This window comes from Anastrepha ludens, chromosome 4, assembly GCF_028408465.1.
Source record: "Anastrepha ludens isolate Willacy chromosome 4, idAnaLude1.1, whole genome shotgun sequence".
NCBI classification, from domain to species: Eukaryota; Metazoa; Arthropoda; class Insecta; order Diptera; family Tephritidae; genus Anastrepha; species Anastrepha ludens.
The window spans coordinates 119,117,511-119,131,081 of record NC_071500.1 but is presented as its reverse complement, the minus strand read 5'-3'; the positions used below and the strand labels follow the sequence as shown (position 1 = coordinate 119,131,081).

General features: G+C 37.4%; 1 protein-coding gene across 1 annotated transcript in view; it reads right to left on the bottom strand.

The window, feature by feature from the left end:
• Positions 1-13,171, bottom strand: part of LOC128861983 (protein naked cuticle) — a 29,286-nt gene extending 16,115 nt beyond the window's left edge. The window contains exons 1-2 of the mRNA XM_054100358.1: positions 13,117-13,171; positions 6,473-6,972 (exon numbers count right to left, since the gene is read on the bottom strand). Of these exons, the coding sequence (XP_053956333.1) occupies positions 6,473-6,972; positions 13,117-13,171 (555 nt within the window). The remainder of the gene's footprint in view (positions 1-6,472; positions 6,973-13,116) is intronic.
• Positions 13,172-13,571: the final 400 nt, after the last annotated feature.

Sequence of the window (13,571 nt, the reverse complement as noted above, 5' to 3'; positions counted from 1 at the left end):
TGGTAGAGTTGGTCTTAAAATCAACGAAGATAAGACGAAATATATGACGATGTCCAGATAAAATAACCCAACATCAGACAAACTGAAAATTTTTTTTGAATGCGTGTAATCCTACCTACCTTTGTAATCCTTTACCTACTTAGGTTTCAAACTGAGCAGAGACAACTCAACAAGACTTACCATCGATGAGAGAATCGAAACAGCTAACAGATCATACGTGTCGAAACTACTAAACAGACAATGCAAATTGATTCTGTACAAATCCATCATTCGACCAGGCTTTTGCTATAGAGCAGCAGACGCTAACTGGAGCAGATAAAGCAAAACTGCAAACTTTCGAACGAAAAATATTTGTTAGAGTAATTTTAATAAAGGTAATTTTGGAAAAGTAAGCAATGGCTCCAAAGAAATTCGTTGAAGCGCTGCCTGCGCATGTTATTGATGACTATAATAACGAAACTTCTCAAAAAGACATTTCCATAAAATATAATATTCATAAGATGTAATTTTCGCGAATTATTTTAAACTTTATAAAAAACGAAACTTTTGCAGTAGTACACCCAAAAAGCTGATGCTATGATTGTAAGAGAGATAAATAAATTTTCGTTTAAAAGTTTTGCACAGTTTTACCAAGAGCTTGAGTCACCAATATATTCAAGAACTGCCGCTTGTCACCTGGTCGCGGGAGATTTCCATAGCTACTTAACTGCAAAGCAACCGCTAATTAGTAAACATAACCAGCAAAAATAGTTGTAGTTCGTTACACAAAAACTGGCGATCACAGAAACTGGCATGCAAACAAGTGGTAAACTATGCTTTTCGCGAAGAGTTTAAATTAATTTGGTAGGAAGTGATAGCTATGTTCGACGTCCACGAAGCAAACATCTTCAAAATTCATACTGTGCTAAGACACTAAATCCTAGTGGCGATGTTATGGTCTGGGGATGCTTTTCTTCCTCCGGTTTGGGCCCGCTTCATCATATTAATGGTACAATGTATCAGTATGCTTGCTTACAGAGGCATTATGGTATCGATAATGCTGTCACATGCCAAGTGGGACATTACACTTAGTGGGGCTTAGTGGTGGACAACGACCCGAAGCATACGGCAAAGGTGCTTAAATCGTGGTTCTAGAAGAATAAAGTAATGTAATAGTGTGACCCCCGCATTCTCAGACCTTAACCCTACAGAAAAATTATGGGAAATTGTAAAAACGAAAGAGAATTGATCGCGGTAATATGGCAAATGCTGACCAATTTTTCCTGGAAGCATGGAGAAATACATCGCAGACCATCGTCGACAATTTGACAGAGTCAAGGGCGAGACGGTACAAGGCAGTTATTGAGAGTCATGGATTTGCCACGAAATTTTAAAGGTTTTCTTTTAATTTATTAAAAATAACGTATTGCGTACTTTAAGTTGCAATTGTTTTGTCTCATTGAATATAGGCGTTGCATTATTTTTTATCTAGATTTAAGATATGAGCTGCGGAATTTAAATAAACGTTTCCTTGTTTATATGAATAAACTTCCATTGTTTATAATAAAATTAAAATAAAAGGCTACAGGCATTTAACTGCTGTGCGATCGAGAGTATTTACTTTATCTTATTTCAGTTGCAAATGTTTTGCCCGATACTGTATGCAGAAAATAATTATAAAATTTTAGATTTTCATCCTAAGCATCTTTAATTAAATACGGTATTCCCATTACGCAGACCCTTACACGAATATATTCGAAAAAAATGTAGACGCTAAAACCCCAAATTCAAATGCCATGAAATTGTCATATAAACATAAATTGCTGCCATAAACAAAATAAAAAAACAAACGGCAAGTAAGAAAATAAAAAACAAAATGAAATATCGCTGAGTGCTATAAAAGACAAAACAGTTGAAAAAGATGATTGCGCGGAAATTCCAGTGTAAAAGACGAACACTTTAAAATGCGCCGGCGTTAGAACATCTCAGAGATTACAGAGTTTGCGGCACTTTATGGGAGGAATAAGACAGGATAAATGAATTGTAGGTGATTGCACACGGATAATCTACTGTAGGTATTTCGGAAATTATTACGCCACGTTGACTTTTATGGCATTACACACGACTTAATGTCGTTTAGGTAATTGCGGCGCCTATTGGTTACGCGCACAAAGGCGCACTTATATACACGCATCCCAGCATACATACAAACACACATACTTACACACATATGTGCATGTCACGCCCACATAGCAGTAAATTCCAGTGCCTAAGGAAGATACCATCGAAACAAGGAGACGCGTACGGATAATTTCCATGGCAAGCACTTAGCCTGAATACCAGTTCATGCATAAAATTTGCCCGCTCAGCTGACAATGCGTCGTGGAAGTTGCTGGTGAAGGGCAATGGTGGTGTGGGCGTGAAAAACGCGAAAACATATTTCACGCACTGTTGCAAGTGGCAAATGGCATGGAGGCGTATAATGAAAGAGAAAAAATGAGAGAATACAAATACGGACATTTGCCCCACATGTACACACGCAAAAGTTATTTCCAGGGGCAATCTACCAGCAAAGGCCACCGCACACTTCAAGGTGCTTCGCAACTTTTTTGTAAATAAGTAAGCAAGTAAGTGTAAAAATCTGTAATTGTTTATTTCTTTAAACTAATTTACGATCCTCGAAGCGACTCATCAAAATGGTTAGGTCGCATGCACATGTTCATCCAACCATATACAAACATACATATATGTACATATCCATTCATTCATGTAGCTATAGTCTAAACGGTGCCCGTCGATAGTCGCGCAGGCCATCAGGCGGCCAATGAATCTATGATACTCGTACTTGTTTATTTTCTTTTAAGCGCCGTTCGAATGTTTTCCTGCACTAACGGTATACGATAAAGCATGCGTCAAATTGCATTTTCCAGTAATTTCGTGATGTTTTCCTGGAAAATTTCATTGCATTGTCGAATCTTAATTTATTTTCTCAGCACCTTCTAATCGACAATAAAAATCGTTGAACAAATTTTCAAATTTCAAATTTCAAATGTGAAATTTTGTAAATTCCACATCATGTGGCCCATCTTCAACTGTTTGACTTCGAACTCAAAATATCTGAATTCTTAATTAAATTTCTGTAATAAATTTCAACTCGCACGTCTTTAATTTGCGTCCACTCGACGGGGAGCGTGCAAAAGCACACGAACTTTATATAAAAGAGTAAATATGACCAATCTAATATTTGGTAGAAAATTTCTAAAGTACTCAATGGGCGGTGGTACTTGTTTTTGTTTCATTATACTCGTAAACAACTGTTATTTTTTGTTTGTGCAAAATGTGTTGGTTAATTTAGGCGGCGCGTGCAACAAAAAAATAATAATTTTCGTATAACACTAGCTGCTGGATATCGTTTATAAAGGGTGGTTAAATTTCAAGGGCCGATGTTGAATTTGAACCACACCTAAACGTCAAGTTTTTTTCTGCATTTCATTTGACATTTTTCAATTTCAGACTAATTCAATTTGAATCATGGAAAGATACACAATCGAGCAACGCGTTAAAGTTATTCAGGCTTAATATGAAAACGGCCGTTCAATTTTCGAAGAAAATCATCTTCAGTGATGAGGCACATTTTCACCTCAGTGGATTCGTCAATAAGCAGAATTGCCGCATTTGGGCAAATGATAATCCAAGAATGATTGCCGAAAAACCAATGCATCCACAAAGAGTGACTGTTTGGCGCGGTTTATGGGCCGGCGGCATCATTGGGCCGTATTTTTTCCAAAATGAGGCCGGTCCGGTAGTTACTGGGAATAGTGTTCGCTATCGTGAGATGATAACGAACTTTTTATGGCCCAAATTGGAAGATATGGATGTGGACCATATGTCGTTTCAACAGGACGGTGCCACTTGTCATACAGCTAATAAAACAATGGCTCTTTTGAGCGAAAAATTTCATGGCCGAATAAACTCACGTCGCGGCGATGTCAATTGGCCGCCAAGATCATGTGGTTTGACACCGTTGGACTTCTTTCTTTGGGGTTATTTGAAAAAAAAGGTGTTCGTCGATAAGCCAGCAACAATTCAAGAACTAAAGGATGAGATAATTCGGCACATTAACGGCATAGAACCTCAATTATGCCTCGGCGTCATCGAAAATTTGGACCATCGGTTGGAGGTGTGCCGCCGAGGCCGTGGCGATCATTCGACCGATATTTTATTCCATATGTAATTGAACTATACCAATATTATCATAATAAGGAGATATGACAATCATTTCCTAAAAAAATTGTACTTTGTTCACAATCAACACCGGCCCTTGAAACTTAACCACCACTTATAAAGGGCAAATATATACTATGTATAAGGTGTACATGCAACCTTTGTTCACAATAAGTGCAGCAAGACATATTAAAATGTTTTGACTATATTTATTTATTGTGCTTTATTAATTTATTATATTACATATTTTTTAGTAAATTGTTCTTTTTTTTATAAAAATAGAGATTATAATATACTACAATAAAAACCATTTGGCAACCATATACAATGCTTTACTTTAGTTGAAACGATTCAATAAGGTCGAAATACTGGATTATCCTGAGTGCTATTTTAACACAATGGAACGGTTAAAAAATGATGGTTCTTATTGCAATATTTTTGAAATATTTTTTTGAGTAAAAAACAGCAGACAACGTTTCAAGACAAAACAGCGTGAAAGACTACGAGCCAGATTGATGAGACGATCGTTACATTGTCAAAACAGAACTCCAGAAAGTGTGCTACGGATATCCACAACGAATTGCAGAAGCAACAGCACACTTGGTTGTTCTAGCTGCCATTTAGAAAAAGAAAAAAACAGTAGCACTCGAATTCTTCCAAACATGTATTGCTCTCAAAGAATATTAAGGAGATTACACTAAAGGACAGATTTAATCAAATGTTTGATACAACAATTCAGGAATTTTTTAAAGGAACCAGAAAAACTTCTGTTCCTAAGACTTAAAAGAGAAACTGGCCACTGGCAATACTTTTGCAAACAGAATATAACCAGCATTTCTCAGAAAACAGTCAGTCTTTTTAAACATAACGCCATCTGGAAAAATATGGAAATGGTGCGGTTCGCGAATCTGGGAGAACACAGAATGGCTTTTGTAATTCGCGTTTGAGCTAAAAATGATTTTTTAAATTTAAGCTCATAACGTATATTCTTTGAATAATCGTAGAATTCTGTGATCTACAGCAATACAATATCTAAAAAATTGAGTTCTCAGAACATTGTGCAATTTCTATCATAATTGTTCGCAAAAAATTGTTGATGCGGACTTCCCCACTCCATAATTAAGCTCATCGTTCACCGCTTGGCGTACTTTTTTTTGCCGGGACTACACATTTATCTAACTGCAGGTCGGAACGTTTAGGGCTCACGTTGTGCCCATTGTGGCGCCCATGATATATTTTCTTAGTCTTATCCAAGGCGAATCTATTAAAGGTGGTATCGGTAAATCGGCAATTTTTTTTCTTTCGCTGGTTGCTGGTCTAGTGCCACTACCTTTAGTGAATTCGCCTTGGTCCTATCCCTAATCCCTATATACATTATATTGAAACAAACTCGATCTTTTGGCGACTTCAATTAGTTCCAATTCCCGCAGCGAGTCTATATCCAAACTGTCCGAGCCCTCGAGGAAATAGGTCTGTAAAGTTAGCGATACTTTGCAGGCACTCAGATTATTCACCTTAATGTTGGGAGCTGATTTAATTTTCTCTTTAACATGACAAAATGGGAGATGTAGTGAGATTGCGCTTCTTTTTTCCCGAAAAGCCATTGTTTCCTAGGATCCAGTGCATAATGACGTTGTGCAGCGGAATCGGGTACCGTCAGAAAATATTTATTTAAACTGAAGTGCAAAGCAATAGGTGCCTGGATTCACCACTTCTTTGCTCGCTAGAGAATTTCGCTACTCGCCAAGCGAAAAATTTGTATATAAAAGCAATAACAGTTTACCGACAGTTTGCTCACAAGCGACATGCTTAGGGCAGTGCTTCCAAGTACAAGACGGAATATTTTTTATTATGCTTTCATTACATTCAGACAGTTGCGTTAAAAAGCAATAGAATTACATAAATTGTCAAAAGGAATATAATGCAGCATTGCCAATATATATAATTGGCGCGTACACCCTATTTGTGTGTGCGTCTTGATGTTGTTCCACAAATGTAGGGACCTACAGTTTCAAGCCGACTCCGAACGGCAGATGTTTTTATGAGGAGCTTTTTCATGGCAGATTTATACTCGGAGGTTTGCCATTGCCTGCCGAGGGGCGACCGCTTTTACAAAAATGTTTTTCTTTTTTTTAATTATGGTGTTTCACCGAGATTCGAACCTCCGTTCTCTCTGTGAATTCCGAATGGTAGTCACGCAGCAGTTATTACAGTTGGAGAAAAGTTATATAATAATTAGGCGATTCAACTGGTCGTTTAATTAACTCACCTCTAAGCGTATTCGCTCCTCCTTGCCATGTTGATGTGAGGAGTGGCGTTGATGCGATGTCTGCTGTTGGCCATCAATCTCATCCTGTTGTTGCTGATGCTGCTGCTGTTGATTCGTAACGGCCAACTGTTGCTGTGCAGAAACAAATTTACTTGCAGCACTTTTGCCACTCAACTTCAGATGTTGTTTACTGCTACCCTCCTTTGAATAATGTTGATGTTGGTGATGCTCTTTGTGTGCTTGCTGTTGTTGTTGTTGCCCCGCAGCATGTTGCTGCTGTTGATGGTGTTTTTGCACACTGCTGCTACCAACAGCGCCGCTACTATGATGCCCCGTTGCAGTTGGTGTTGTTGTGGTAATTATATTGACTACAGGCGAACGTAACGGTATGTTGTTTTCGCGATCGCTCACCATGAGCAAATCGGGTGGGGCGCTGCAGGAAGATGAAGCGCGCACCTGATGATACATGAGCTCCTCCGAGTCTGTGGTGCATTCTTGAACTGGAAGTGTAGAGCGTAAGAGAGAGGCAAAGTGTGAGTAAGAATTAGAGACAGTGGAATGGATATTATTATGTATGTACATAGCAAATTATAGCTATGGGTGTGTATGTATTGTACGTGTGTTTATGTGTATTTGCATTCATTAAATCTTAATGACTTTACACGAGCAGTTATTAAATTGACAGCGCTGCCATAAATATTGTGTTTGTTGTAACCAGTGTAATAAATTTAATTCCCCGCATATCTGGGCCGCTAACACACCGATACATCTACCCTAGCATTCGTGTTGTTATTATTTATTAACTTTAATACTTTTATATTTTTTTGTTCAACGCTTTTGCTACTGTGTAGACAATAAACCAGTCGATGGTTTGGTATTGCGACCGTTTTAAATATCTGCGCGATTTATCTCGCCAATGGAATGTTGGCGTTCGTTAATATTTGTTGTATTTGCTGAAGTCGATAACGCTGCTGCCGGCGCGTTGGTTGGTGTCGACGCTTACTGCTACTACTGGAATTTAATGCCAACTCGCATGCAATTTATCGAAAACAAAGGCTTTAATGTTTACGCCAGCCAGTCATCCAAGCCAGCCAGCTTGCCAACCGCTAGTGTAACAAAGCAAGCGTAAAACAATCAGCAAAACAAAAGCGGCAAATATTGTACAACAAAAATGCCATAAGAATTTTGTAATTAATGGTGATGCATGCAATGCCGGCGCCACGATAGCGTTCCAAGTATTTTCCACACACCCAAATGCCAAACGCTTCGACTTTGTGGACTTTGAGTCCACTCGCCTTGCCAGCTCGCATCGCGTCAGCTTATCCAACCGCCCTGGTCAACATTTTGCCAGTCAGTCAACAACAGGGTGAGTGTACGAGTAATTGTGTGTATGTGAGTGTGTTGTGTGATGGTTTGGACAAGTATTCCTATTTGAAAGCCAACACTTGCGCCGACCCGCCGCCACGCCGTTCACCGGCAACTGTTGCCGGTCGCTGATTCAGTGACCGCTTGTTATTTTTGTTTTACTTTTTTTCATTCTCTTGTTGTTGGCATGCAACTATTGTTATACATTAGTGCTGTTGTTGGCTGGGATGGTGGTTGCCCCCACTCTTGCTGGAATTAATGAAAGCGCCGACAACTTTTATACTGACATATTGCCCCTTGAAGTAATTTATTTAGTGGTGGCGGTCGCTTTGAAAGCTGTTGCGATGGCCAATAAAAGAGCAGACAACAATCAAACAGCTGTAACAAACTCTTGCACGTGTGTAAGTGCACAAGCTTACTTATTTATATTCTGAGAGTATGTGCAGATGTAGGTACATTAGGGCGGGCCAATTTTGTTTCAACATTGCACTTCAAATTTTGAAAGAAACTATCTTTAATTAATATGAATTAGTTTAATGTGGAGTTTAATATTTACTGAAGCACTACAAGGTCGCGCAATATTAATTATCAATTTCGTTTTTGAATAACTTTTTACTAAATAAAAGAAAAACAAAAACCAAATCGATTTTGAGCGATCCAAATCTTTATTTTGATCTTTGAGCACTCCCTTGTTTGTCTGTTTGTATACTACAGTGGTCTAGTTCACAACTGTCAAATATTATTGACGCACATTGCCATTTGCAAAAATCATCAGTCTTTCGATAGAGTGATTAATTTTGAATAATCTTGTATGACTGCTATTTTTTTAATACAAACTTGTACGATTTTTGTAGTACGAAGAATTTATTTTGGGTATCTATTTTTTTAAAGAATCGTAAAATGGCACTAAATGCCAAAAATAACTTTTTTTGCAAGTTTTACTCCGATTTACATATCGAATGTGTTTTTAGCTTCGTGAGAATTATCGACATCGATAACTATGGTTTGAGAGCTGAGAATGGCAAACTGTTTCGTTACCAATACGCTTCCAAATTGTGGAAATTTACCTTGAAGAAAATAAATTTGTTTGCGAAGTTCATAGAGCGAAGTGTTGAAGAAGACGCCGGAATGCCAAATCGTCATCGTTCTTAAGTTGTTGGCCTTTCTTCTTCGGCTCTTCGGATCTTGGCTCACGTGCTATAAAATACCGCTCGCGTAAGAATTGAACCCAAATAAGCATCGTTTGCGTGGCATTTTTGCTGATTGGGCTTAATTTAAATTTAAATTTATTATTCAGATTTATTTGAAAGAGTAGTAAAAAATTGGACTGATCGCATGGACCATGTAACTCGTAGCCGCGTGGGCCATATGCCGGATATCATATTTTCAAAATTAATGCTATGAAATTATCTATCAGATTATAATAAAAAAAAATCATCCCAACAATATTTTTGTTTGGCATTATATATATATATGTAAATATAATTGGCGCGTACACCCTTTTTGGGTATTTGAACGTGCTCCTCTTCTATTCGTGGCATGCGTCTTGATGTTGCTCCACAAATGAAGAGACCTACAGTTTCAAGCCGACTCGGAACGGCATATATTTTTTATGAGGAGCTTTTTCATGGCAGAAATGCACTCGGAGGTTTGCCATTGCCCGCCGAGGGGCGACCGCTATTAGAAAAAAACCTTTTCTTAATTTTTGGTCTTTCACCGAGATTCGAACCTACGTTCTCTCTGTATTCCGAATGGTAGCCACGCACCAATCCATTCGGCTGCGGCGTCCATTGGTATTATTAGTTTAAAGTCTTAAGCTCTTCAGATTTCCTCATAATTTGCTTTGTAGCGCCATCTGGTGTTGCTTTAAATAAAAAATAAATGTCATAAATAAATTCTTCGCTTCTAAAAATCTCCAAGTACAAGTTTGTATATTAATAAAAAATAATATTCATAATATATATTCGAGTAAATATTTAACTTCATATTATATAAAGATGGCTGCTCTTAAAATTTGGCTCACGCGAAATTTTCTTTAAAGACAATAGCTCTGGACTTTTTTATAGTTTTATGTAGAAAGCAAATCTGATAGGAACGATGTCGAAAAAAACAGTTTCATTCAAATTGGCTCGCCCTAATGCATATACATGCATACATATATAAGAGACCCACATTAATATAAAGGGTGGTTAAGTTTCAAGGGCCGGTGTTGATTTTGAATAAAATACAATTTTTTTAAGAAATTACGTATGGAACAAAAAATCGGTCAAATGGCCGCCACGGCCTCGGCGACACACCTCCATCCGATGTTCCAAATTTTCGATGACGCTGAGGCATAATTGAAGTTCTATGTCGTTAATGTGTCCTTTGGCTTTTGAATTGTTGCTGGCTTATTGACGTACACCTTTTCTTTCAAATAACCCCAAAGAAAGAAGTACAACGGTGTCGTTGACGTTTAGGTGTGGTTCACATTCAACATCGGCCCTTGAAATTTAAATAGATATATATATTGTTTTTGCTTCTGGAATGGGAATCTTCTACAAGTATTTAGTTTAAGTGAATTTTATAGTGCAGTTCACAATTAAGTGCTTCAGATAGCCTGGATTCGCGGCTTTCGAAATTATATTGGGAAATATAGGCATTTACCTCAGTTATCGGGTTATTTGCACTTAAATGTGAGCTGCCCTAATATTAAATATTGAAAAATACGATAGGTCTATTCTATATATGGTCGACTACTTTATTGCCAGGAAATTGTGTTGCTGTTTGAGGTAACTGGAGTTCTGAGCAACTGGCGCACTAGTAAGACCACATAGATCAAAGCAGCAAAATGTATCTCTTCATAAGTATTCCATATTTCTAGGGCATTGTGTTTATTGTTAATATAGCACCTTAGGGAGTGCTATTTAGGAGAAAATAGTTAGAATATATGTGACAATCGACCCAGATTTATATCCAGTCAAAGACTATCCCTTTAGCAGCATTCCTCAAAAATGTATGAATCATCTTTTTTGCGCTCCATGTTCAGTAATCGTGTCGAATTCTTGTTGTCGATTGGCTATCTGGAAGCAGCTATTTGTTCCTGTTAGAACTTTTTTGTGGAATGCCGACAGATAGAGGATATTTCGATGATCAAACTCTTGTTTGCTCTTGCCTTGATGCCAAGTGATTTGCACTTAACTGTGAATTCCCCAATATAACGAAAATACCAGGGTTTTCACTAAGTTCTGAAAAAAAAATTATAGTTTGAAATATACTTTATTATTCAGTATACTTAGTCCCCCAGTACACAACTTCATGATTTGATGGATAGCGATCCACTCATACATTGTTTTAGGTCTGAAAACAGATGGAAGTCGCTAGGGGCCAAATCAGGTGAATACAATGGATGATCCAACAATTCCAACTTTAATTCATGGATTTTAGCCATTGTCAAAATGCTCTTGTGACACGGCTCATTGTCCTGATGAAAAGGAGTTTTTTTCTTGTGCAAACTGAGAATGTTTTCACGAATTTTTTTCTTCAGTTGGTTTCAAAGGTTAGAATAGTTTTCAGAGTTTATTGTTGTATCAGTTTATACAAGTAATATACAACCTAAACTCCTTTAGCATCCCAAAAAAACTGATGCTAACGTCTTCTTGGCAAATATCTGGGCATGAACTCGTTTCGAAACCTAAGAACCAGGTTTCTACCTTCTTCTTCTTCTTAATTGGCGCGAAAACCGCTTACGCAATTTTGGCCGAGTTTAACAAAGCGCGCTAGTCGTTTCTTTCTCGTGCTAACCGGCGCCAATTGGACACACCAAGTGAAGCCAAGTCCTTCTCCACCTGATCTTTCCAACGCAGAGGAGACCTTTCTCTTCCTCTGCTACCACCAGCTGGTACCGCATCGAATACTTTCAAACCCGAGCGTTTGTATCCATTCGGACGACATGACCCAGCCAACGTAGCCGCTGGATCTTTATTCGCTGCGCTATGTCTATGTCGTAGTAAAGCTCACACAGCTCATCGTTCCATCGTCTGCGATATTCGCCGTTGCCAACGTGCAAAGGTCCAAAAATCTTACGCAGAATCTTTCTCTCGAACACTCCAAGCGACGCTTCATCGGATGTTGACAACCAGGTTTCTACCACTCTTTAGAATTTGGTGTAGAATCATGGCGATAGACCCAAGTCTCATCCATAGTGAAGAATCGACGCACAAAATGTACTTTATCTTTTCGAAATGAAACTTCACATACGTTCATATGAACAGTGTTTCCAATATAACAAAAAAAAAAAATGTTGGCTAGTGGCAACGCCCCCCTTATCGGACCGCAAAACTTATTGAACAACCTAGTATTTCCAAAATCGGTGAGCTTTTCCGTGAGAGCAATACATTTAGTGATTTAAAATCCTCGTTCTCACTAAATCAAGTTTTATAGAACATTGAACATGATTTGCTTTTTAAAACCCTTATCCAACATATCTTCAACCAATTTACTTCTTCACCATTGATATTTTTTCGCCTTCTTGCAAAATAAACTTTTTCATACATATTTTCGGCATTGTTTATGATAGTATGATAGTCTTTAGGGACATACAATAAATCTTGTTTCCTATAGTACTCTCGTTAGTTCCAAAATCGGCATCACTTGGTAGATAATATCGCCCAGAATATAAAAATCTGTGGTCGATAATTTCGACACCGTTCCTGGGGTATTGATCAACTTTAAGCCTCTTAAATCTAATTTCAAATATCTATTTTGTCTACTGCACATATCGCTGTAGTCTATTACATGTTGTTGGTTGTTGTTTGAAGCAACAAAAAGCACTTTTTTGGGCACCCTTGGATGACTTTCTATTCTATAATGAGCGAGGAAAAACCAAAATTCCCGAAAACTGTAAAAATCTTTATGTCATTTACAATATTGCCGCACATATAAAAACGTACTAAAGAAATCCTGTATGTAGTACAATTTTTTCATTGAAGATAATGGACTTATACCATTTTCAAAATAATTATATTTGTAACTTCGTGAATTACGAAAATTTGTAGTGGTAAAAACAATGAAAGTTTTAACAGATTTTTTTGGAAAAAGATTCAAATTAATTTTTTATATATTTATTTTTATCATTAATTAATTTTTTGCGAGAATGCACTTACACCACTATCGAAGAAAACGGGTCATATAGAGATTAGGGTCTTACAAATTTGTGATTAAGTGTAAAGAAAAGTAAACTAAAGTGAAGTGAAGTTAATTAAGGAGAATCCAACGAAGAGCAAAAGCAGCTGGCTCACCCGCATTACCAGCCTTTAATAGTTGAACAGAATGGTGTAGTTGTGCTGAAACCATACTGTGGTTCGAAAAATATACGACTTAAGGGGCACTTCAGAGTGAGAAATAAATCATTGGTACGATTAGCAAAGCTCAGTTTAACTTTTAGGTGTGGCAAATGGATCTTAGAGCGAAACTTTATAAAATAATTTGAACATAAACATGACATGACGTAACATACAATTTTGTTTTATTAATTTGTTGAGCTGGTGGTATAATTTGATTAAAATGCTCGTGAAGTTTTGGCAATGTGTTTTCGAGTTAATTTGTGCCTACGCAGTCACAAAAGCGTAAAAATCCAATTTCAGTTAGAGTTCCTTTGCACAAAATTCATATGAAATTTATTATTTAATTTATTTATAGTATTATCTGTACCAAAAACTTTGTATGCCCTACTTTCGAGATGAAAATTTTGTAC